At 35.3% G+C, this 26,920-nt stretch overlaps 1 protein-coding gene across 1 annotated transcript in view; it reads right to left on the bottom strand.

Annotated features, from left to right (window-relative positions):
• Nucleotides 1–467: 467 nt before the first annotated feature.
• The window catches only part of DNAH5 (dynein axonemal heavy chain 5), a 132,740-nt gene continuing 106,287 nt past the window's right edge, over nucleotides 468–26,920 (bottom strand). The window contains exons 65-81 of the mRNA XM_026841388.1: nucleotides 26,018–26,334; nucleotides 24,646–24,801; nucleotides 24,065–24,247; nucleotides 18,523–18,766; nucleotides 17,307–17,421; nucleotides 16,684–16,874; nucleotides 15,240–15,361; nucleotides 14,237–14,386; nucleotides 12,403–12,648; nucleotides 10,665–10,884; nucleotides 9,852–10,057; nucleotides 8,828–9,031; nucleotides 8,026–8,241; nucleotides 5,925–6,137; nucleotides 4,679–4,831; nucleotides 2,534–2,765; nucleotides 468–1,258 (exon numbers count right to left, since the gene is read on the bottom strand). Of these exons, the coding sequence (XP_026697189.1) occupies nucleotides 1,107–1,258; nucleotides 2,534–2,765; nucleotides 4,679–4,831; nucleotides 5,925–6,137; nucleotides 8,026–8,241; nucleotides 8,828–9,031; nucleotides 9,852–10,057; nucleotides 10,665–10,884; nucleotides 12,403–12,648; nucleotides 14,237–14,386; nucleotides 15,240–15,361; nucleotides 16,684–16,874; nucleotides 17,307–17,421; nucleotides 18,523–18,766; nucleotides 24,065–24,247; nucleotides 24,646–24,801; nucleotides 26,018–26,334 (3,320 nt within the window). The 3' untranslated portion in view covers nucleotides 468–1,106. The remainder of the gene's footprint in view (nucleotides 1,259–2,533; nucleotides 2,766–4,678; nucleotides 4,832–5,924; nucleotides 6,138–8,025; nucleotides 8,242–8,827; nucleotides 9,032–9,851; nucleotides 10,058–10,664; nucleotides 10,885–12,402; nucleotides 12,649–14,236; nucleotides 14,387–15,239; nucleotides 15,362–16,683; nucleotides 16,875–17,306; nucleotides 17,422–18,522; nucleotides 18,767–24,064; nucleotides 24,248–24,645; nucleotides 24,802–26,017; nucleotides 26,335–26,920) is intronic.

Here is a 26,920-nt window from a genome sequence, read left to right as displayed (position 1 = left end):
TATGACAGACGCACCAGGAATACTGGCTCTTTCTGCTGCTTCTTCTTCTGCAGCACCTGTTACTGTGAATGACTAGTGGACCACTAAGATCTATGACCTATTGGACTCAGAAACAAAAATACACTGGCTTTTTGATGACTGAATATGTGTGCTTGATGCGTGAAGTCAATAGTGTTCAACTAAGTGGATCTGCATCTCTCTTAAGATGGATTCCTATGTGAAATAATTTCTATGTGAAAAGTTTCCCATTTAGCTGAGATGCTGCAGCACATAAGCAAAAAAGGAGAAAGGGAAGAAAAAAAAACCCAAAACAAACAATTAAAACAATATATAAAATCACAACATTGCAAAATTAAAGCAAAAGAAAAGCTAAAATTCATGTCATAAAACTAATAACCTTGATGAGGACTGACTCAAATTTGGTATGCTAGCACAAAAAAAAATATCCAAGCACTCATGGAACTATTTTCTTCCTATCCATTACATATTTATAAGTCATGAACCAAATATGGAATTCTGGCAGTTGTCAAATGCTTATTTTCCTATGTAACACAGTTGTTCTCCAAGTGGCAAAACAGGTGTGACATTTTTCCAGTCTCACCTTCCTTACTTGGACAGCAAGGAAACTAGAAATTATTAGCTAGGAAATAAAGCTTGGAACATCTTCTTGAGGGATATTAACTAATATGAATGAACAACTGGGCTTAGCTTTCCACAGATAACCCACATACACAAAAAAAAAGCGCATTGCATTTAACGTCTTGAAGGTAAGCCCTGATACAAGCATATTTACCACTGAAAAGTAAAAATGTTTAAGTAAATTAATCTTTATTCAAGGTAAAATTAGAAAATAGTAAGATAGGAACACTAAGTATTTGTCAAGACATCAAATATAGTACTTCAATCTATTTACCAGACAATATCACTCTAAGATTTAGCATTTATAAGCCTGTTGTAGAGGTTTACTGAGAACAGGTTTTTTTAAATACCATAATGGAGTCTATGCCTTAGAAAATTTTTAGAAGTGATCCATTGTATAGCTAACTACATATTGATGTTTACATTTAAAACCAGAAAAGAACTCTTAGAAACCTTTTTTTTTAACATTACTTGACATCACACAGAAGTGCTACCCCACGCAGTACCCAGTGCTCTGGAGGCTGAAGAGTTTTAAGATCCACAGCAGCAATGTAATTCATATCTGTTCGAATGGTCTTTTTGTAGACCGGACATGAATACAGACGTGGATCTTTGGAAGCTGACAAGACAAAAGAGACATAAAAAACAATGAAACTAGTTTGAAAAAACAGGGCCCTAAGGGACTGTAAAATAAAGGCAAATGTAAAATCGAATCGAAGTTCAATAGCACACAGCGCTCTGTCACCACTAAAGAAAACTCTTACTTGGTTCTCACCCTGTTCACTATTGTGTTATTGCCAGCTGAAAGACACACATGGCTTAAAATTCCTGTAGGTTTAAGATTTAACAGCACCACCTAGGAAATGGACGTAGGAAGAAATGTAAATGGGCACTCTAGCGTGATTACCATTATTATTACTTCAATCTGCTCACTGAACATTATTTCTTATCAATATATTATTATTAAGCCAAAATTAAAAATGCCCTATTTTGAAATGCATTTAATATTTCAGAATATAAATTGTCAACTTCTTCACTGCAGAATTAGAACAGTATTTTAGTCATACTTAATACTTCAGTGTTCATTATTTAGCATCTTGGCTGCTGCGACAGTGATCATGCCTCTTACAAAAGACCAGCTACACAAAATAGCATGTAAGCAGGCTTTGCTTTTGGAAGTGGAATGATTTTCAACAGAAGTTTCCAATTTGACATTTGACAGTGGATAGCCCTATCCTATTTTACATCCCTATTGAACCACATTTCATATTTTACATGCAAAAATCCCCCACATTAACCTAAACTATTTATTTTCACAAAAAAGCACTGTCCTTCTGCCCTGTAAGTTTCCTTTCTATTCTCACAGTCCTTTTCTGCCTCAAAGATAAAATACCTTCTACCATCTCACTCCACCTCTTGCTTGCTTGTTAGCTCAAAAATTGCCTCCTCCAGGAAAAAAAAAAAAACAAAAAACAAACAAAAAAAACACCCCATGTTACATATATAATATTACTTATAAATACTTCATATAAGATAAAAAACTTGTAAGTATGTATACACATATAAAGTTTTATATATATATAAATTACATTGGGTTTTGGGATGTGGGAAAGAGGTTATCTGGGTTTAGGTTACAGAGTTTTATGTGTATAAATATTGATCTACTCAATCTAGGACACACTGGAAATGGAAGACTGAATGTGAGCGTGTTTGTCTGAGGAAGCACAGAACAGCTCATCTGTAATGGGTTTAAGAAGTTATTAACACCATTAGGACCAGAAGGAAGACACATCTAAATATTAGGAAAAAAGTGTCTATTATCAATTATTATGGAAGGTTGAAAGCTCATTTTATAGGGAAGACGGGGAAGGTTCCTTTACAATATATTACTTACTGTTATTCTCTGCATATATCCTTATAACCGGCATCATCTCAAAAAGCACCTTGGGCTTTGATTCAGTCAGTCTCATATTTCTTCTGTCCCAACCAGCTCCTTCTAAATACAGCCCATACACATAGACACCTTCCAAAGGAGGGCTTGTGATATCATCCTTCATCCATTTAGTGACCTCATTGCACAGCACTACACTGTCAAGAGCCCATCCTTTGTTAGCCCTTGTTATTTCCTGCCCAAAATAGACAAAAGTATAAAGGTTACATTTTAACATGTGCACAGAGCCATTTTTTTGCAAGCATTTATTAGAAACATATATGTATGGTCACAACTTATCCTCTTTGATACAAAAGAAAATATCTTTTTATGATATCCATGTTTACAGCATTTTTACTTCTAACCTAGTGATGGCATGGTAGTAAGAGAAAACTTTCAGTACCTTATCCACTATATTTGATTTTCAATCTCTGTATTATAAACAAAATCTGAAGACCATATCAAGTAACACAATCACTGAATGATAGTGGTAACTGGCTCTTGTGAATATGAAAATTTCACAGCCTACATGAGATAAGAAAACATTAACTGCATGTGCTAAGTAAAACAGTTCCAAGAACAGAAGCAAAATGCATAATTTGGTGCATATTTTCTGGGGTTACCTTCCTTTTCCTGTACCTATACCCTTCATTAACTGTATTCTTAACAATGAGTTAGAGCTCACTCAGCTTTAAAGTTACATAAATAGACTGCAAAAAAAAACAGAATACTTAAAGACAGACGTGCTTAAGATTCAAGATATATTTCAAATTTAGCCAGTTAGTTAGTGCATGGACGACACTCCTTTTTCTTGCCCAGTCCCTTACTATCCCACGCTATTAAGTTATGTCAGACCTAAGTTTTATCCCAGTCTTGTAGAAGTATTCCAAGTTCTCTGTTTGAAGTAGTTGGAATCAATAATTATCCCGTACTGCAATTGATTAGCTGCTTTAAAGAACCAGAAGGGTTTAGTTTCAGTGATCACTCTGAACGTTCATCTTTTTCACTTCTATTTGTTCCACCACATAGCACAACTTAGAAAGTCACCTTGGTTTTTACTTGGGACATTAGGTTGTTATGTACCCACATTCGCTTTTTAGGGAATCAAAAAGTTCTGTAGATTCCAACTGTTTCAGATCCTGCGGCTAAACCCTTTCCACAAGCTTGGGTCCAAAGGAAATCCCAGTTTAGGACTGTTTACTCAAAACAAATATCTTGTTATATAACTCTAAGGCTAAATTCCTGCAACTGTAGAAGAAGTAGGTCACCAATTAGAGTTCAGTTTGTCAGCCAAGCATTACACTACCTAGACCCCAGAGAAAGACAGGATAATTTACTTCTCTGAAAATTTAATTCTCTCTTCCAAAAGTTAGTTTTTTTCTGAGGTCCCACTGGATTCCCACTTGAGTATTCTTTCCCAATTTTACAGATTCCAGACAATTATTGTCTCCAGTGTGTCCCTTTATGCCAACCAACATGGCTGTTTATCACCTCTTTTTAAAGTAAAAAGTAGCTCACATGTCAAATGCAACTAGCATGCTGAGAAACCAACACAATCATCAAGGCAACAGGTACGTACATCAACAAATACATCAAACTTCATGCTTAGCACAGATTAATAAAGGAAATTCACACTTCGTGAAGACAGAATCAGCTACTGAACTGAAGAAGTGTAATTTACGACTAATTCTGAGCAGCTGTTCTGGCAAGTCTCCAGCCAGGTAAGTACTGAACACAGACCAAAAGGGAGAGGGAAAAAGGGAAAATCAATTCATGGGCTTAGCACCTCTTCCCAGGAATATCTCAGTGGTGACATGAGACATAACTTCCCCAGCCTACCTTAATAATGTTGTAAGGTAGACCCTACATACATGGGGCTTGGTCAAATTAGGAAATACATTTTAACACAGTAGTTGTTAATATACTGAAAAAGTATGTGCAGAGGAAAAACACTTCAGTCAGGAAATGTTAGACAGATAGGCAGTCACATATCTTCCCTGCTGACATGATGGAGCCATGTGTATAACTCAGCCTTCATCACATAATATATATATTTTTAAAGGAATTATATAAAAGAATAAGCAGAGTGAGATTGTAAACACTATTTACCTGCCTCATTGCAGTTAAAAATCCTTGAGGATTAAAAAAACCCGTCATCCAGAAGCAGTTTGGTCGGCTTTCAAAAATCCAGTTATAAAACTGATGGTTTCTTTCTAGAAGCTCAGTAAACCAGAAACCAAGTGTACTGGAAGCCCAAGACGCCTAAAATAGTAAACAGCATGTTAAGTTTTTAATTTCATTCAACGGTTTTAAAACATCATATTCATGTCAATAAAAGGTACTTCCTCACAAGGTAGTAAACAACATACTAGAAAGCACATTTCAAGCTCATTTTTCATGTCTTAACTTTTAACCCAATAGACAAACATTGCATCCCACTGACACCTGATGCAAATTCTTACTCTGTTCAAATTCCTACCTACTATTCCTTTTAGATGTGCTTAATGCTCCCTGTGGTAACTGTCCATTTATGAAGTTTCTGCAAAATTAGATAACTGTGTAAACTAGGGAGAAATACTATACACATAGTCTTTCTAAAGCCACAGTCAATGCATCAAGATAACAGGATTTCTGCCAAAACTGTTCTGCTCTGAAAAAAAGTTAAGAAAAACTGAGCTTGAACTACATGAAGTTTGCTGATAACACCAAGCTGTGTGGTGCAGTCAACATTCTGGAGGGAAGGGATTTAAGATCCCTTCCAACCCAATCTATTCTATGATTCTATGAAATTCCATTTAAACTTAAGGGGTTTTTTAGTTTGTTGGTTGGTGGATGTTTGGTTGTTTTTAACTGCAAGGGTGATCAAATACTGGAACAAGTTGCCCAGAGAGGTTGTGGACTCTTGATTCTGGAGAGTCCTGGGAAACCTGCTCTAATTGACCTTGTTTTCAGAAGTGGGATTAAACAAGACTATCGCCAGAGGTCCCTTCCAGCCTCTACTGCCCTGTGATTCTATGACTACAAGACTTAGTCTCAAAGAACAGTGTAGTCGACTATTTTTTAAAAACCATCATCACATTTTCAATTATTCTCTTCTCTCTAGCTTTTTATCCTGCCAGTATGCAACAGGCTGTTGAAATAGGAAATACTTGCATCTCCCACGTTCATTTCTATTTTCATAAATGAAAGAGGGTTTGTTTTGACAGTGTTTATTTTAGCCCAAAATCTACTCTAGCAGTTGTGCAGTCCTGGTTAAGACGTGTTTGAAAAAAGTATTTACTGTATGTCTAAGAGTTTAATCTAGCACTACAGAAATATTTTTTTTTTCCTTACAAAACAGGTAATGCACACCTACTTTTTTCCACCTAGAAGGAATCCTTCCATCATACATGCAGTCTAAAGCATCCCTCAGGTTTTCACTCATAACAATTGTCCCATCAATGGCAAGTTTTAGATCAGTCAGAGTGCTTCTCACTAAGGAAATAACTCTCTGCATTTGTTCAATCTCCTGTCGCAGAAATATGTTCATAGGCTGAAAAGGTCCCATGTTCTTTAGTCTCTCTTTTACCTGTAGGTAGAAAACCAAAGATCCTTCAACAGAAGTAGAAAACAAAGGTGACTTTATGCCAAGATTAGGCTGCATACAATTTTCAAGACATACTACTTTTATTTAGGAAGTTAAATGGCCAGTTTGGCATCTTCTTTGAATCCTCTGCAAGACAGAAATACAGGCTTTGTTTGAAAAGAAATCTACGATGCTGAGACTAGCTGGTTTGGGTCTAACTCATGATTTAGTCTGTATATCAATCTATGAGCTAATGTCATTTAAACAGCATGTATGCCATACCCCACTTGGAGGAATTCAACTTTAATTCCAACAGACAGTTCCCAAGGTCCACTTTGCACAACCACCTAAGAGCAATTGCCACAGCTACTTTGCCTCAGCATAGTGGTGCTGTTTATGAACAATGCTTGGGAAATATCACACTGTCAGGTAGTCTTGTATTCTAATAAACCTTGCTGATATATTTTTTTAATCAAAATTGTAAAGTTAACAAATTATCAACAATTATATGGACATAACTAGAAATTTTGTAGTCAATATGGTCCTATTGGGATAAGACTTATGAGTATACCCCACACAAGGGAAACTTATTCCTTTGTAAAAACAGAAAAGAAGGCCTTAGATTGTACAAGTCTGCTTGCGCCTTCTCATAGCTCAGCATCCTGACAGGAGAAATTTGGCATTCATAAGTCACCTAGCCTTGTATCAGGTCCTCATGCTAGCTTTCATTAAAGAGTAACTAAAATGGCAGAAGACTAAGGATAAGAAATTTCACTCTCCTAAGAAGAAGATGGCAGGTGGCTGCTTTGGGAACCTGTTAAAGTACAAACACAGGTGTGAAGTTCTTTCTGATCACACATTAGGGTCATTCATATCCATTTCCTAACAAAAGTGTTTAAAATGCTTTATTACTGACATAACTAATCTTACTTGCTTTTAAGCTTTCACAAATATAACGAAACACAGAAGTTCAGCATGCCCTGACATAAGAAATATAGGAAACTTAACTATTTCACAAGCATTTTCCTCTCATTTGTTTAAAGCTCATAATCAGCCTGACTTGTGAAGAACTATAATGTCAGCATCCTAAAATTCTGGGCTCTCTAAAGAAAACTAAGAACTATGGAAAGACCCAGAAACAACACAAATTGTCCAAACACTCAATTAAATGGTAGTCTCCAAGATAGGGACACAGAATACAGTCAGTTGGAGTGTCCATGTATTCAGTTATCAGTAAATGTTTTTTAACTGTAAGAAAACCCTCTCACCTTGAGAGTTATTCCATCTTCCCCATAAACAGAATGAAAGCTGTTATTTCAGAAAAGTAATGACTGTAAGGCAGCAGGTGTTCATTACAAATATAATTACATGGGCTATTATGTGTTAATATGGATCATGAGATAGTAACACTAGGCTGCAATCAATGAAACCTATCATTTGACAAGCTTTTCAACATTCACTTCACTGAAGAAGAAAGCAACCTAAAATATCTTCAGAATGTAAGCTGTATCCCAAAGCGATACATATGTTAAAGCTGTAATACTTTTAAAAGCATGAATACACTTACAATAAACCTCAGTTCTCTACAGTGTCAACAACCTCAGCTAAAAGCTGATGATCTTACCTTCCCCATAGTGCAAATGACTACTTAAAGCATGAAGTGGTTTAATATTTTGAAAAAGCTCTTACAAAAGCACTTCAGTGTAAATTTAGTGACTTTGTTATAAATGTTAAGAGTCTGGTCAGACTCCTTGAAAATATGTATTTGAAGTATTGCCTGTATGAATGAATTAATACGGTTACTACTTTTTTTTTTTTTTTTTTTTTTTTTTTTTTACTCCACACAAAGCAAGCTGGAGCAATTGTTTTTGACAAAATTTCATTAACTCACTTCAAATGGTACATAATCAGCAGGAAGCTTTTCCAGCATATCGTCAGCCAGTCTGGTTACAACTGCCTCGCGGGTTTCACCTCCTCCACCAGAGCTATCTTTAGGTTGAATACTGAGGATGATGTCCAATACATCTTTGGAAAGTTTAGCTTGGTAAGTGATATCCGCATTGGGGTGCAAACCAAACACCTCTGGTGTGTCATAAGCAGGAAGATTCTACATAGTAAAATATAAAAAAGAGCACAACTGGAGATGGACTTATAACCTAATTATTACAAAAAGCAAACAAAAAACCACAACAAAACCAAATAATGAACACAAATTTAAAAAAGCCTTATATTGTAAAAAGGCTAGATCTCTTCAAATGGTCTTCGGGCAAATAACTGTTTGTCACGTGACAGCATAAATCACATCAATGTTAACAACAAATTCAGTTTCCTCCTCCACATGCTATTTTAATAGTTAGCTTGTACTTTCATATATCTATGCTTTTTATTACTGTGAGATTGTACTCAATGTCTGGACTCCATTCTCTGCCCTCTTTAATAACTGTATGCCTTTAGGTATGTCCCTCAAGCAAATCACATGAAAAAGAAAAGATTCCTGTCATGATGATGATAACACTGATGATAACAATTAGTTGTCACTAATTATGTAGACTGTTAGAAAGCAATAAAGAATCTGTGAATAAAAGACAAAATACAGGTGCTCAGAAGGAAAGACAAAATACAGGAAATAAGGAACTTCTGAGAAATGAGTGAATTGGTTTTTTGTTGTTGTTGAAAAGCTTGCATTTACCAACCTGTATGTACTGAAGATATTGATCCACCGTAATACATTTAGGTATGCTGTATCCTTTGTAGAAGCTGAATTCCTGACTGAATGTATTTTCACTGAACCAAACCCTTACAAAGGTGTTCATGAGTCTTTTGTCATAGTCATCTGTCACACGGCCACCATACTGGATCTCACCTATCATGTAACAAACAGTACTCCAGGAGATCCCCTAAAACCAAGCAGAAAGGACTGACTTTAGCTAATCCTCTATTTACATCTCCCTTAGTAAGAATAGTTGATATACCAAGTTCTGCATCTCTGTCCCTTTTGCAAGCAAGTTATTTTCTTTCTACTCTTTTTGTTCCTATAACCCTGCATTCCCAGAACACCTTCAAGGATTTCACAAAACAGGATTCATTGACAACTAATTCAAGAGGCTGTTCCGACATCTGGGCAAGAAGGATACAGCTACATTCCAATCATGATTTCAACCCCACTTAAAGTGCCAATCATAAAGTGATCTACTACGGACCTCTAAATGACAAGTGACCATATGAAAGGGAGAGATGTAAGGGGAATTCTTACATAGTCATTTAAAGACACTTCCAATTTCTTTATGTTGCCAAGATAGGTTGGAGGACCCCATCTTATTTTTTTATTCCCATTAGATTTAGACAAAATAATATTTTAAACACAAGGGTTCATTTTTAAGTATCTGACTTAATTAGCACTGAAAAGAAGGTATATACTTCTAAGGTTTATATTTCTGAAGTTTTCTGGAAAGATGGCTGGGAAGGATTTTTTTTTTTAATGTTAATGTAGAAATAAGGTTAATGTAGAAATTCAGCATGCATAGGATTAAAAGTCTAATTTAAGCCTGTTGCTGTACAGATAGGTATGCTTCGAATGTTGAATGTTTGTGGAAGTAAACAAAAGAAAAACTTAAAATCATGTTAGTGTTTCAGTTGTTGGAAACCATGTATATACATTCCACTACTAGAAATATCCATCATCCCAATCTACCTTCACCACAAAAACACATTAATTACCTTCTTGGCATCCATGCCATCTAAGTAGTTTTGAATGAACTGCACAGTAGCATTGAAATCAGCTTGATTAAACTCATAGGGTATATTCCAACCCAGAGATCCAAACTTGCGTCTTTCTTGGACAGTGGAGTGTAGAAAGGCTACAGCATACAACATTGGTTTCCATTGTGCCATGTCACTGACATCTAGTAAATCCTGGCTGACACCTATTGATTGTAAGTGGGCTTTATAAGAAACACAGTCATAGTATTTTCCAAAACTACTTCAAATCAGTGCTAAAACACCACTCCTAGAAATATTCAGTCGGCTCTCTACCTCCTACAAAGTGTTCTATGCTGAAGACAGTTTATATCATGTTATCAAGTTGTTCAAATTAAGAGTAAACTTAATAAAAAAACCCGCCACAATTTACTAATAGCTGAATTCACATTCAGTTGCTTTCTGCACAGACTCTGACTTTTATTTTATGTAATGTGAAGAGAACTTAATAGCCAACAAAGATTAACATGGCACTTTCCTGCCAAAAGACACAAGATCAATAATTTAAACACTTTAGAAGCCAACATCTGAGAAAAGAAAAAGCATTTCCTGTTTTGCTGTCCAATAAGTTCTGGCAACAGAACTTCAGCAGATCTTCCTTTTAATTTTCACAACTTCTAGCTCAAACCAAGGATCAAAACATGTCTTGGCATCGTCGTGTGAAGTTCTCCATGCTAGCTACTCTCAGTGGCTACAATGTGACCACACAGTAACATCAGAAAGTCTAAAAATGAGCAAAATTTAATTTAAAATCATTACCACTCTAGCACTCACCACTGTATGTTCTCCTCAGTCCAGCTCTGAGCCCTTGTGGTGGTTCATTGGTAAACTTAATAGACATTTGAAGAAGGGTGATGGGGAACTGTTTGTGAATGTCAGTTGTCATCCATAAACGAAAGCTTTCATGGACAGTCTCTGTCTCCATTACAGTGTCCATCAACTCATCCAAGAAGTCAAGTCCAAGGTGGCAGTTTTGCAGAAGTGCCCAACCTCCCTAATTTAAAGCAACAGAATATAAAGTTATCAACAATGTTTACAAATTGAAATCACTAAAATCACCCTTTGCTTATGCTGTAGGTTAGGAACAAAGCCAACACATCTAAGCCATAGCAAAATATAGCACATTTAAGTTCTTATCAGGGCTGTTAAAGGAAGAAATCCTCCACAACCGATTTTGCACCACTGACTCACCAAATCAAAACCAAGGCCTTAATCATTTGATTTCATGTACATTTCATGTACAAACAGAGACCAGTAATCACACTAATGGTACACATGCAATCAGCAAGATATTTTTTCTCCAAAAGATAGTCCTGTGGGCTGTTCCTGCTGGAGGCGATGTTTGCCTGTTTGGTTTTATCATCTAAACAAGTGGTCCTTACTTGTCCAGTCTGGTCTTCTCAAGCAGTCCCTAACTCTTTCATTTCAGCACATTTAAAACATATCTGGACATAACTATAGTGCTGACAAACACTGATAAATCTTGACTTACACAAGGAAGCACAAGTAGTTCCATAGAGGAAGCTGCTAAAACTTGTTCCTCACAAGGGTCACAGGCTTGGAAAATAACCAAATATACATGCTTAACCTATTGCTACTGGTCAGTAGATATCAAATTTTTCCATATGAATTATCATACTTCATATAGACATCTCACATAACCTCTCCGTTAAGAGGGTATGTGAGACAAGTGAGGGAAAGTAACTGCATTTCTCTGAACTAAACAAAAGCTCTTCTCCCCTATGTTTTGAGTTAGTTTCTTCTCCTGTGATCTGCTAATTAGCTCATAATGTGAAGTTGTCAAATGAGAATCTGAGGCAAAAGTCATGGGAAAACTGATTATATAGACAAGGAAACAGCTCATAACACAGGAGTGCAAGAAGTTAAATTTGTTCACACAGGCAGGCATAGCACTACAACCACCTGATCAGAAAAGCATGCTAAATTGGAACACTCTCAGCTTTTCTTTCTCTTACAGGAAATTTTATACTTTATTTCCTCTATGTTTCACTTGTAAAATGTCTGTGCTATCAGATTGCCCACCCCAATTCAAAATCCAGACTACAGTAATTCAAAATATTTTGCTACACAGCCTTGTTTTTCTCAAAGTTATATGACTATCGATAGTGTATTTGGAATTAATCTTCTTCATTTAACAAAATATGTTTGTATTTCTAAAAATACAAAACTGAAAATATGTTGTGAAATGCTTGATGAAGAATATTTAATATTCATGCAATCCAAACAATCAATGCAGCTATGTACAGCAGTCAACAACCTGCAACAAATACTCCACTTTATATGAAAAACACTGATCTCTGCTCAGTATCAAAAAGCTCATTATGGGAAATGACTGTGAAAAGACAGTTCTATCGCTTAGGACACTTATTTATACAAATAAATAGACTTGCATCAGCATTAACTACCCACCAAATAACTTTATTTCATGACATGACTTTCACTTCTAAGTGTTTAATACAGATACAAAAACATTCAAATTTTTGTCTCTTACATGAGCCATTGTCTGCTGTAGAAGTTTACGAGCATGGATTTCTTGCCCCTGGCCCATGGAAACATAACGCGTCTCTGTCTTCATTTTTTTTCCCAAAGCAATAATTGAGTCCGTAGGATCAGAGCCCATGGAAAGAAAGCATATGAGAGGAGTACGTGGATCTGACTCTTCCCATGTCTTCTCCAAGTCCAAGATGACTCCCTCTGCATAATTCTCCCCCATAGTTTCAATGATGTATTTTCTTGCCTATATTAAAAAGGGTAAATTTAACCTGTGATGTAATCATTTCATAGTTTTCTTCCAGTATGAATACAATCAATAAGTAAACTGAAGAGCAAAGGCTGATATACACTTATATCAGAAATATAAATATGCAACAAATGTATTTTTACATGTTAACATATCACACTATCTTTGAAGGTGTTTTTTCTTACAGCTTTACAAGACCAGATAAAACTTTAAAAATATTTGTTCTATTAAATATATCTACATGTATAGTTATATATAATACCTATCATTAAAGCACAATAAAAATAATAATTTCACTAAACCTTTAGAAAGATTTTAATTATTTAAAGATGGTATTATTAACTCCTAACCTTAAAAGTTAGCTTTCCTTTCCAAATACTAGAGAAAAAAAAGGAGGAAAGGCTGGAAGATATGCTTCAAAGCTCTTTCCCACCTTCACGCTTAAACAAACAATGAATTAATAATAAATAACTGTCATAATTAGAAGATCCAGAGGAATAGGTGAAGACCATCTCTGCCATTCCTTATTTATTTTTAAAATTGTCAGATTATTGTTCCTTTTTACTAAGAAATAGAAACAGTCTGAGATTATCTTTCTTGTATTCTTTCCCACTACATTGCTTTTGTCCTAGACCGATCTTCCCCTTTGTATTACTTCTCAGAGAAAAAGATATTTAGCATTTAATAAACTTAGTTTTCATAAAACCATCGTAAGATATAAAGTGTATCTTGCCCCATTAACAGAACTGAGGAACTAGATAATTTTGCATGATCTGTTTCAGACACATAGCACACATCTGAGAGATTCATTATACAGCACCATTTAACCTTCTATTGACCACAGTTATACCAATAATTACTGAGACTTTCTGTGAATCCAGTCAAAATATCCAAAGTCTTGCATCCATGAAATTAATACCATACTTTTAATGATGCATTCTGACTTCAGTAAACCGCCAACCATTGCTATGAAATTGTCAGCAACTGCATAATTTTTGTTCTTTTGCACTGGCAAATAACAAAGATTAAAAATAGGCTCCTAAAAGTTGATTTTTCTTAAAAATAAGCCTAACCATTTAATAAATTTTAATTTTATATTTCTCTCCTTTCTAAATAGATGGCTTTACATTAAAAATTTTGAACAGACCTTAATATAAATTATTCTACTTCACTTTTTGTTTTGGTTTTGCTCAGCCAACTAAGTTCATGAAAAGATTTTACTTCAGCCTAACATGAGGACACTTCTGCAATTCCAGTGAGTAGTATCAGCAAGGGCAGTCAAAAATACCTTCCAAACTGATAAAGCAGAACTAAGTAAACACATACATTTCCCCAGATTCCAGATGAAGTCCTATCTTCATAGTAAAATCATTGGCTAATATTCATTCAGTATGTCGGAATAATTTTGCTAACACTGCCCTTGCAACAAATGAATAAATTGTCTGAAAAGAATTTCATAAAATTAAATGTAAAGGTCCATTATAAAAGGAATTTAGCATTAAATATAAAAAAAATACTGAAATGCAATCCTGCAGCTATTATTCTACTGACACCTAAACAGACCATGTTGGCTATATAAATGTACCTGAGCTATGGTCCTGTCAGGACACCAAGATCTGATAAGAAGAAGATGTCTGAAGCAGTCCAAGGATTGACCATAGCCACTAGGAAGCAGTTCTTCTTCAGGATTCTCACTATCAAACCAGATTTTCCACTGTTTCTCTGCTCTCGAAATCTGCAGTTATACCATCAAATGAGCAAATTTCACAGAAAAGTCCCATTTCAACTGCTACTAGGTCACAAACTTTTAATGAGGGTCAGAGACGGGTAATCCACACACAGGTATTTGTTTAGCAACGTTAGTACACGTATTTAGTAAGGCTAATCAAAAAAAGAGAGTATAAGCTTTCAGATTTTAAGTACAAAATTGTAGAATGCAACAATGCCCTTAAGCATTCATACTCTGAAAAAATGAACTACTACTCAGTATTTTCCATGAATGACATATTGGCATAGGAAGGTCAGAACAGATAGCTAGGCTCAGAGATAGCTTTGAGAACACTTAGGTACATATCCGCTCCCCACATGGCTGTACAGAAGGTACTCTTCACATATACTAAATATTATTTACTTACTTCGTTAGCTAACATACATCTATACAAGTGCTGAACACCTTTCCCCTAACTCTTACTCCACGTCAGCAGAGAAATATTGGAAGAAGCATCCTAAAACATAGTGTAAGAAAGCACAATAGGGATGCAAGAAAGTCTAACAACTGGAAGAAGCTTCAAGTTGAATTATGTGAATTGGATAATAGTAAGTTGTATCTCAGTCTGAAAGTATTATAATTATATAGGGTACAAAACGTTCTATTTTCTTCTTATTTTCCTTGGGGGTGGGGTGGGGGAGTGGGGTTGTTAAGTCTTTTTATCAATACAAGCTGATAAGCAGTCCGTGCCACAACTGTGGCTATCTGCTCTCAGTTTCATTCTGTTCTACAAAATAAACCAATTTCCCACCACATGCCTAGATCACTATCAGACGGTCACTATCAAATACGAGATACATTTTAAAAAGCTCTGACTTACCTGATCAAGAATATCTGAAAAATGTTTAAGCTTACTGAGCTCCACCAAGTTCAGCCATGTCATATCCAGAATCCATTTAGCCGGTTTAGGAGGACAAGCTTTAAGGTCTAGGGAAGCACCACCTGCCAGAAATTAGGAATCAGTTGCAATTAGAACTGTTGGAGACACATAAAAGACAAAAAAAAACCAAAACAAACAAACAAAGGACCTAAAAAAAGGACCTATTTGTAAAATATAAACTAGATACTAGAACTAGTCATTTCACATTTCACATGACTAAGTATTCCCAGTCCGGAGAAATAACTAAGAACGGTAATAAAGAAATTTCTGAGTTAGGTAACATGCAAAATTTGTTTTAAAATCTTATTTTTCATCTTACTTTAAAACATTTTTTTTTTAAATCCATAACAGCTTCCCGTTACAACATACATCAGTTTTTCACTGTAAAAGAATAAGCTTCAGTTGGAAAAAAAACCCAAAAACTGAAGATGCTTAATTTCAGTGGTTTTTTCTTTGATTTTTTTGTTGTTGTAGATACGGTAATAAGTTGGTCAATATGCACATTTGCCTTCCCTAGAATTCAGCTGAAGCTAAAAAAAAAGCAAACATACAAGAAAAAGAAAACACAAGCTACAAGAATCCAGATTTTTAATCTGGTTAACAGGGTTTTTCTACCTTAAAAAGTCATGCCATCTTTGGTGAAGCAGATTTTGTAGTCTGGTTAGTTTACACTAATTACTTTTTTTTATGTTGTACCTTAATTATAATCTTTGTTAACCAGTTTCTCTTTTGAGGCTTTACTATTTTTTTGTGCAATGTGCCTGGAAATAAATGCTTGTTGGGAAAAGATATTCTGAAGGTTCAACATGGAAAAATTAATTTATAATCCATAAATAAATGTTACTTGTAAAATTAAGTATCCTGGAATGGTAATACAAAATTACCCCAAGCTTTTAAGTGAAGATACACGGTGCTTGTATACATTAAGACGAAAGCCATGAACTTGTCACATTCAGCTAAGAGACTGATATATTTTAAATTGTTAGCATCATTTTCTGTTCCTATTTGCCTACTGATCCTCCTGTTGTTACCAAATAAACTAAAATATATTTAGCATAATAATAATTTTCCTAAGCCAAACACATACCTGGTGGTAATTGATCAGCAGACATAAACATCAACTGAAAGAATACTTAGTGATTTTCTTTTTAAACTCTCACAATTCTCAAAGCTGTATTTATCAATTTTCAGTGTAGTTCTATAAATTAGAACTACCATACAATGTTGTCTGTTACCAGGACAGAATGATAATCAAGTATTCTTTCAATTGACTGGCTTCTCACGTGCAAAACACAGCAGCAGGTTGGCAAGGAGATGTAACTCAGCTCACAAATTTTCTGCAATAATATATACGCTCTACTTAAAATTGTTCCATAGTTCCAACCTTTAATAAATGTCAGAAATTCTTCATGCTTCACTCTGTTTCTTTGTATATCAATCTTTAATGTAAGTAATAATGTGAAAAGAAATTTGTGCTCCTCATAGAGTCCTCTGGCAGCATATTTGAACACTTCATATGTCATATGTTCAATGATATTAGTAATCCTCTTGCTAGTTATAGGGCTTTTGGTAGACCTGTTGGAAGAATGTTGATTTGCATAGGCTTTATTAAAGGGAATACTATCTTAAAGACAAAAAAAAAACATAGTTCGGAACATTCAAAACATAAAAAAAATAATAGATTGCAAACACAGAATATCAGACGGCAAATTAGGAATAAAAAAAATTCCTTTCTAATCAAGCTTTTCTGCATAGCTGAAAATCACCACAGTATACTGTTTTTTAATTACCTAACACCTAGTTTTTAATGACTGCAAGTACATTTGAAGGTTCTTGCCTTCGTAATTAACAGACAAAGCCTTATAGGTACTTAAACTGACAATGCCTGTCAAAATTGCAACAAGTAACACCCTCCTTCTTGACACAGTTTACATCAAATCTTTACTATACCACAACCATCTCCAGGACTGAGTAAATACAAATAATACTTATTGTTAACTAAATTACCTGTCTAGGGAGCGGTCAAAAAGCCCCAAAAACTGTCGAAGCGAAGTCTGATACATCACATTGACCATGCTCATCTCAGTAATAAGGAAATATAAGATGCTACCCCGAGTTGCAACTGAAGACAGAAAAAAAAGACACTGTTCAAAATAGAAATGCAAAGCAGAAAACTCTCCTCAAGTACACTGAGTTTAAGACTAATGCTAACAAGATTCTTCAGTTGCTGCATTCTTTTCTGGCCAGAAAAATAATTAAACATTAATTTAATCTCTATTTATACATTAGAAAAAAAAATCTGTAATTAATGCATACTATGTAAAGCCCAGTTTTCAAATATGAGCATATTTGGAGAGCATCTGGATGGTATACTGCAATATTCAGATCATCAGCAGAACATAAAAAGATCGTTTGAAGTTCTGAGTATCCAAACAAATTTGTCTTTACAGAATTTTACAGGAGTCATATAAAAGCCAGATGAACTATGTTGATTTAATTTACCCTGCACTGATTTAACTTACTTTCAGAAGCCATTTAGTTTTAAATACAAAGGTTCTGCAAAATCTTCAATGATTTTTGGCACACTAACTGCGCCATTTGCACACTTCCTAAATTACAGGTGTAATACTTAATTCAGAAGAGCTTTTTTTTTTTTTTTCTTTCCACTTTTTTCACGTCAGTTAAAAGCCAAAAGACTGACGAAATGTGCTGATTATAATAACTTAAGGATCTATGACAGGATAAAGAAAGTACTCATCCAAAGAAATACAAAAAGCATTTATGATTATACTGGCCCCCTAAAAGAATATCTACATGTTGAACTCAAATATTCAGTTACATAGCTACTCTGATGACTGGTCTCAACAGTCCATAGAAAGCGTCAACATTTTTAACAGTTAAGAAAGAACAACCAAGCCCTCTCCTAAATTTCTTATCCAGCAGACTAGATAGACAGGTACACTTGTATACAGAGCAACGGGAAGTCTAGGGAGAGAATAGACCATTCCATTTTATAAATTCAACATGAAGCATTACATTGACTACCTTCTCCACCATAGCTCAATATGACATTTCCTAGATACATTTTACTTATGGGAGAACACAGACCCTTCCCACCCACTATGGTCTTCCTGATCTCATTCTACCATTTCTCTTACTCTAAAGTATTGCTGTTTTAATCATAGGCTCCAGTCATTTTTCTTTCATTGCTCCCTTCACTCACCAGGTCTGTACTCTTCACGGGCTGAGTTGATCTGGACTTCAGTTTCAGCAGAAGTTTGCAGTTTCTCTGTTACCTCCTCAGCAGTCTTCTTAGTGCTACTCAATACAATTATTAGACTCTCATCATCTGCCAGAGAACCCTTAGTGCTTGTAAGTCGGAACAAAAGGTTATCTTCTAGGTCTTTAATCCTTCTTTTGTTCATAGTCACATCTTCAATAAGATCTGTTCTTTCTTTCTCTAATTCCTGTTGGAACACGTGGTAATATTTGGAAAACAGAAGAACAATCAAAAATAAAAAACAAAATAAAATAAGGTATTTAGTTCTAAAACTACTGTGATCCTAGTAAAACAGTGCAGGTGAAGAGCAACTGCAATAATTTGGGGATTTTTAGTGGTATTTCTGACAGCAGGTCTAAACCACATTTCTGAACCTGCTACATAAGTATGCAAATCATTTCAACAAATACTATGGAGCATACTCATATCATGCCTAATACAATTAGAAGTTCAGAATGGAAATTATTTTTCTTTATCTGTTTCAGACAGAGACAAGTGCAAACACCTTTTCAGGCACAGGGTTTTATTTCACTCCATCTAATGCCATCTTCATTTATGCCTTGTTTTTCCAATCACCATATTGAAATTATAGCCTTCGTAATAATGGGCACCCTTAGTCAACAAATCAAACATCAAGTATTTCACAAAGTGCATCTAAAAATACTCCTCCATCAACAGGGATAACTTCAGACTTTCACTAAAACACTTCATTGATTAAGAAAAGAAAGCATGTAGAACACAAACTGAGTCACTTCACTAGAAGTATTTAGTTGATTACTTTTAGTAATATAAGCTGGACAGTGGTTTATATACCTAATTCGGTATTGAGCGGTCTTATATAAAAGATGGATACCTGTTGATTAACAGCTTTACATTGGGAAAAAAAAAAAAAAAAAAAAAAAAAAAAAAAAAAAAAAAAAACATTCTTATACTACTCTTAAAATTAAATTTTAAGAACTTATTACAGATTAATCCTTCAGAGATAAAAATTATTCATTGAAACAATAAAAAAATGTTTCAATACACTGAAGTAAAAAGAAAGAAAATAGAGGATGTGTTAAGTCTCTCATAAGGATAATACAAATCTTAAGAATCAACAATAAGTGAGCCAGCTGGTAGAAATACTGGCTGTGTCTACAGAAGTACTCCTTCACTGTTTACAAAGGTCTGGTGGATAGTTTTAACAGTGTCTCTCCCAAGTGGGAAGCTGTGTTCACTCCACCTTTGCTAAATCCACTCCAGCACTGCAGACAGGCTGCTATTATTCCAAATAATCAGGGACAACACTAATACATGATCTCTCATATAGCACTAGATGCATTGAGACCTGAGACCTTGGCAAGGCTTATGGAAAGGTTTTGGTCCCCCATTTGAGTAGGCAAGTCTTAAGGAAAGGTTTTACTCCCCCTTTCGAGTAGCTCTCATTTATACAGATTTGCAACCATTACAACTTTTAATTTTTTTTTATTTTCCCACATTCCAAACTTGTCGTCATCTCACTCCTACATTCTGCTAACATTCCTAACGATTACAAGTATTTAGTTCTTGTAAATAGTCTTTTTATCTTAAAAAGGAAATTTTTTTTAAATCTTCATCTCATTATGAAATTTAGGTTCTTTTCTTGTCACTGTACAAAAGGTATATTGAAACATTAGGTAGAAAAGATTTATTGGAACCATTGTCATGGAATAATATAAATGTCACGTAATTTAGAAGATGTTGACCTGGTTTCAACTGGGATAGAATTTATTTTCCCCCTATTAGCTGGTATAGCGTGCTTTGGATTTAGTATGAAAATAATGTTGATAACACACAGATTATTTTAGTTGTTACTAAGTAGTGTTTATACTAAGTCAAGGATTCTTAAGCTCCTTGTGCCCTGCCAGCAGGAAGGCTAGAGAGGCACAAGAAGCTGGGAGGGGACACAGCCTGGACAGGTGACCCAAACTGGCCAAAGGAATATTCCATGATGTCATGCACAGTATATAAACTGGAAGAAGTTGGCCAGGAGTGGCAGGTTGCTGTTCAGGGACTGGCTGAGCATCAGCCAGCAGGTTGGGAGCAATTGCATTGTGCATCACTTGTTTATCTTGGGTTTTATTTCACTCTCTTTTTGTTGTCTTCCTTTTCATCATCGTCATTATTATTTTTAATTCCATTATTAAACTATCTTTATCTCAACCCATGAGTTTTACTTGTTTTCAATGTTCCTCGGCACGGGCAGGGATTGACCGAGCGGCTGCATGGTGGTTAGTTGCCGGCTGGTGTTAAACCACAACAATGTACATATAGACTCAAAATATTCTGACAAAAACAGATTAAAAAAGACAAAAGAACTACAGTTAACTCCATTTCAATCAACTGATGCTTAATGGAACTAGAGAAAAGTAGGTAGCAATTATGAAGCAAGACAAGTATTATGCAAGTTTGATGAGGCAGAAACAATTTTTAAAAGTATAGCATTAAAAGAATGTTAGTATCCAATTAAATATAATAATTATCATGCTAATAAATCACTCTGAGCTAAATTAAATTTCATGTTTTGCTGAGTTCAATTTAAAAGGTTAAACATATTTTAGAGTGCAATGCATTTAAAAAACAGAAAGCTAAGTTTTCCTCACGAGAGTCTGAGAAACAAGCAGGAAACAGAATGACCAAACTAAAGCAAGTTAAGTAGCCTGAGATGAAAACCTTGGTGAAAAATCCATCTATTCAGCTTTTAAAATACTTTTTACAGATCAGGAAGAGTACATAGATGAAAGCTTTCATCATGTTTTCATAAATTTCCAGTTGTAAATTCAAAGATGCAAAAAAACTAAGCCAAGTTACTAAACACGTGAATTCAAGGAACTTGCACCAACAAGACTATTTCAACTACAGCTTTATGGAATTGCTTTACACAAGCTGACGTCATTTTACAGGTTGTACCAAAGAATGCTCGATCTTGTTAATATTCATAACATGTAAAAGCTGCTACATAGCTTATATTGTTCTGTCATAAAATGATTCACGAGTGCAAGAATTTCCATTAACTGTTCCTCACAAATCCTGAGCCTTTTTCCACCACAAATCTTGAAATATGAATGTGAAAACTCAAAAAGCTATAAACAGTTCTTTTATTTTATAACTCCACTACTAATCTGACATATCTATTTCTACAACACTAAATAAGCAAGTTTTTTGCATAACAACCAATGTATCAAAGCAATCATATTAATAAAACAGTACAAGTTATACTACATTCAGATATATATCAAGTCTCTCAAATCCAATTATCCCAAGAAATAGAGTAGAATGAAAATTATACAGATATAACAGCTACTCTTTGACCTTCTTATCCTTAGCTAACATCTTGCAAATCAGTCTAATGTTCTGGTGGAAAGAAAAAATCAGTACCAGTATTCTTATCATAATAAATCAATTTTTTGAGATTTATGCCACACAGATTCTACCAGTGGACCTACCAGACAACACAGGAATTGGAAAGTCAAACTTTACAGAGACTTTAGATGATGTGCTGTAAACCCTCCTTTTCCTCTCTGCATGTCTAAATCTCATTCATCAGAAATGCAGAACTATGTTAGAGACAGTGGAATGGCAACAAGGATATCAATGTATGTACAAATCTTGAAGAACAATAACTTCAGACAAATAATCTCTTCTCTTTTGGGGGCAGAAGTTCCACACATACATTCTAACACTGCATATCACCAAGCAGTCATACTGCTCAAATCATCTGGCAAACTGTCTCACAATTAAATAATTCCATCTCCCTACCAAAGGCTACAAGAAGGTAGCAAGAATCCAGACACTTAAGAGGGAAATCCCCAAATTCCCACAGATGCATAACCCCAATATCATAGGGGGAAAAAAAAAAAAAAAAAAAAAAAAAATTTGACTCCAGGAAACCTTGAACCACTGGGTGCAAAAACAGAGGCCAAGCAAACTGAAAAGTAGTAAGTCTATTCTATGAAAGTCCCCCTGCCTGTCCACTTGCCATTTTTCTGGAAGAACTATCCCCAGATGGTCACAAAGAAAGCAGTAGTGAGTACACCACTCTGAGAAGCTGGTCCAGAAAGCACAGTATGTCCACCCATTAGATATTCCCAGTTAGTGGCAAAGATACCACAGAATAATAGAATAATTTTAGTTTGGAAGGAACCTCCAGAAGTTAATTAGTCTAATGCCCTGCCCAAGGCAGTTCTAAATGGATCAGCTGCTCAGGGCCATGTCCAGTTGAGTCTTAAACCCTTCCAAGAATGGAGATTCCACAGCATCCCTGGGTAGTCAGTTCCTGGTTTTGACCACTCTCAAGGTAATTATTTTTTTCCTATTTTCTTTTCCTAATATTTCCATTACTTAGTCTATTGCTTTGTACCACTGACAAAAACTAAGCTATCTTTTCTGTGTCCTATCTTTTCTGTGTCCTCCAAGCAGGTATACAGCAACTGTGATGACTGGGTGTATTTGTTGACAAAATGACTATCATCTTGAGGAATGTATTATTCTATTGCAGGGCTCAGAAGTTAAGTTTGGTATAAGGCTTTGCAAATATACACAGCACCATGTGTTTCGGACAGACAGTGTATAAATCCATTACGTAGTGGGTTGATAAGCTGTCATTGGTTGAAGCAAAGCTGATGGTTCAATGAAGCTGTCTGACAAAATATAAACCTTCGTAGAATGAGTAAGATTTCTTTCATGAGATCCATTGACATTAACAAGATGACTGACGCCATTAAGGAGGAACGTCTAACACTGGAGGGAGGTGGAGGTGGAGGAGGAAGATAGGAGGACCTCAACAGATAGCACAATAAGGGAACAAACACATTCCTGTCTAGTGAAGGTAAACTGGAACTATTGCCAAAATCTTAGTAAATACATGGTTATAGACGCATAGTGTCTCATTCTACTTCAACATTGCCTGACCTTAATAGTTACAGGCATTACGTGTCCAATAGTTCAAATGACACCAACCAGACTCCCTCCAGAACTCCTGGTGGCATGTTTATTGGGACTGTCATATTGAACTTGGACTTCCTCAAGTAATACATCTGCAATGTCAAAATAGGTAAGTAGTCTGTTTCCCTTGGAGCAGGGAAGTAACTAAGTCTGAACCCTTTACACCCAGTTCTGTTGCCATGAGCTCCACAGTGTGTAGACAGAAGAACATCAGGTTTTATTCCAGGCCCTTTTCATAGGCCATTCTCATGAGGTTATAACTCATTGAGGCAGGAAAAATAGGTGAGTATAATACATTTGTGACAATACAGACAAATAGAAACTTCCACTTGAATTAGTTTATTTCTTCTGTGCCAGCTTTTAAACCATCATAAATAGGTTATATTAAGAATAGTCACAATAGAGAGAGCCAGAAAGTTACCCTGCAATATGGGAAAAGAGTGTAATAAATTAAAATGAAAGTAAAACCTTCCAAAAATGTAGGGTGTATAGACAAGGATAAAGATACAATTAATTATTTTACCTGTTTCTCTGTGAGAATGACTCTGCCTAGGAGCTGATTTTCAAGACCTTTCATGGTCACAGTAAAGTCAATGATGGAGGTTCGAGCACTAATTTCAGGAGAGTAACCTGGATTTGGCAGTTTTGTAGTAATGTAAAGTCTGAAGCCATTCATAACATCTATTTCCTTATCACCAACCTTCACCTTAATAAAAGTATTAAAAAGAAGTCCTGAGATATTAAGAACCAGTACACACTCTTTCAGATACTGCATGTAGAAACAAGGTTACATTTTTTCTGTTCAAAGGTGTGAAAATCCATCTTTAAATTATATGTCTGATGAAAAGAATTTGTTGAGAATATCTGTGGAACTCTTTAAATAACTCATTCAAAGATTATTTCAGTTTTTAAAAATTGCCATAAGCAAAGGGATAAGGAACTCCATAGGTTAAATATATTAACTATTTGAGATCTTAAACTCTACTTTTTTGGTATTAGCATTAATCACATTTAAAAATTAGTTTAATCTTTTATAGTCATATATTAATTAGGATTTATCGAGGGGGCTGTTTCCACTTGTTTACTCATTTGTTTTAGATTTACCTTGTTGGCTGAGCCTGTTTTAATTAAGTTCCTTTCCAAAACATTATCGAGAGCTGGGTCAAGCTCTTCTCCGACATCTTCTATCAAAAGAGGTCTTCCCAAAGAAAGGCTGTCTTCTAAGTGATTTCTAAAATACTTGTGATTCAAAGAAGTGATCTAAAAATACAATCATGGACCTATATGTTATGCCATTACTAAATTTTGAGGATTTTATATTTATAAATTATTTTATTTGTTACTGACAAAAACAATGATCCTATAGTTAGACTAGGATTAAGGCAAAGATCGTGACTGCAGGAAAAGTTAGCATCAGTGTACCATGCTCTCAGAACTCACTGAACAGTGATTTCTATATTTCATCTACAAAAGTAGAAGCAAAGCAACACTGAGCACCTAAAGTTTTGATACCTTATGAGTGTAACTAGACCAGAAATTCACAGCAACCTGTTATCACCTTCAATTTTATCTTGGTTAACTTCCCCAAGTCAAACTGCAGCAAGGTCAGGATCAGGGCTCTTTTGTTGGGGGGGGGGTTCACTTGAAAATTAGGGGTTATATTGAACAAGCTACTCCTCAGTACAATTGGGATTAATCTTCAACATGTACAAAAAGCACATTCAGCTTAGTTTGCTTATAACTCTATAGCTGAAGCCTAATCATTTTTTAACATAAATAGCTAGGTAACTGTTAAAGAGTTCTGCAATAATATAACAATCAACATGAATTAAAGTAGCTTCCTAGTAATACTCTCAGAGCCACTCTACTATCATCCTTCAAACTCCTCAATCTTTTTTAAAAGTTGGTTTATTGGTGCAATCATAATTGTACCAAGCAAGGACTCTCCTACTCATATTTTCCCCTGTTTGCATTGAATTAGTGTATCTTGCCTCAGACCATATGCTGTTCCAATACTGTCTTCCCTGTATATTTGCGGAATATTTAGCAACTGACATCCATGCTAAGATAACAAAAATTATCAACAATTTCTGATTACAAGATGATAAAAATATCATGCTGTGCACCTTCATTTTTAAACATTTATATGAACGTATTTGGGATTTTTTTCTAATGCTTATAGTATTCTACAAACATGCCTCAGTCCTTATCAGCCATTACCCATGCAGCCCATCTTTCAGCAGCTGACATTTCATAAATTCATTAAACAAAATGTTTCACTGGTACTAATGGTACGGACTTCATTTTCATATCTAGCCAAATCTCAAACCTACCCAAATATATCTCATATGTCCTTTACATCCAGACTGGGCCTTTTATATAAGGCATTTACTAAGTGGTATTTGAATCACTGAATTTTAATGTTTTGTGAACTAAGAGTTTCTAGGAATTAAGAAAGCACCAGCATTCCTATTACCTGAAGTTCATTTCTGCCTTCTTTATTTTTTATCCAAATTTTACCCTGTGCCTGTGGATCGATTAATAAAGGATAACGAGATGCTTTAGTGACAATGATTCCATTCTGAATGGATAACTCATCATTTGGTAATCCTTGTAGGTTCCATTCACTGATGGTTGCAGCATCAGTCAACATTTCTATGAGGTTCAAGTTGTCACCAAAGGGGATTTTCCGGCTTTTCATTTCCTTTTGCCAGTCATTTAATAGCAGATTGCGGAACTCTTGGTTAAAAGGACCAGAATAGGACAGAAAAGCCGTAGCCAGGAGTACATCACCTTAAAAAGAACGAGAAGAAAAAGAAAACAAAACATTACAACTTTGACAATTCTATTCATGAATAACCTCCTTCCTTCTATAGTCGTATGGTTTGGCTGGTAACTGAAGAACACACTTTGACCCGTAAAGAAGACAAATCAGCCTTTTCTCAAGGATCACCACATAGCAATGCTACATTTCAGTAGATGACATATTTACTCTATCCTTAGAGTGCAACTGTGAAAATCAAGAGATATGCATCTGGCAGGCAGCCAGCCAAGGTCAACCCAACACACACACACACACACACACACACACACACACACACACACACACACACACCACACACACACACACACACCACCATTTCAAACACCAGATCCTGCACAAGCAGGACATGGCAGAATAAACTTCAAATTCCACTGTTTCCTTGCAAAGTCATGAGAACAGGCTTAAACAATATTTTTGGGGGAGGAAATAATCTTTATTTAGGAGTACTAAATGTGAACAAATTAATTACAACTACTCCTACTAAAAAATTGTAACAGATATCATTATGGGGATATTAAGTGTGACAAGTTTTAATCTTCTGATGAGCTTCAAGAT

This window comes from Athene cunicularia (assembly GCF_003259725.1).
Source record: "Athene cunicularia isolate RWA chromosome 2 unlocalized genomic scaffold, athCun1 chr2_part1, whole genome shotgun sequence".
NCBI classification, from domain to species: Eukaryota; Metazoa; Chordata; class Aves; order Strigiformes; family Strigidae; genus Athene; species Athene cunicularia.
Note: the sequence above shows the minus strand (reverse complement) of the source record. Positions and strands in the feature narration are given on the sequence as shown.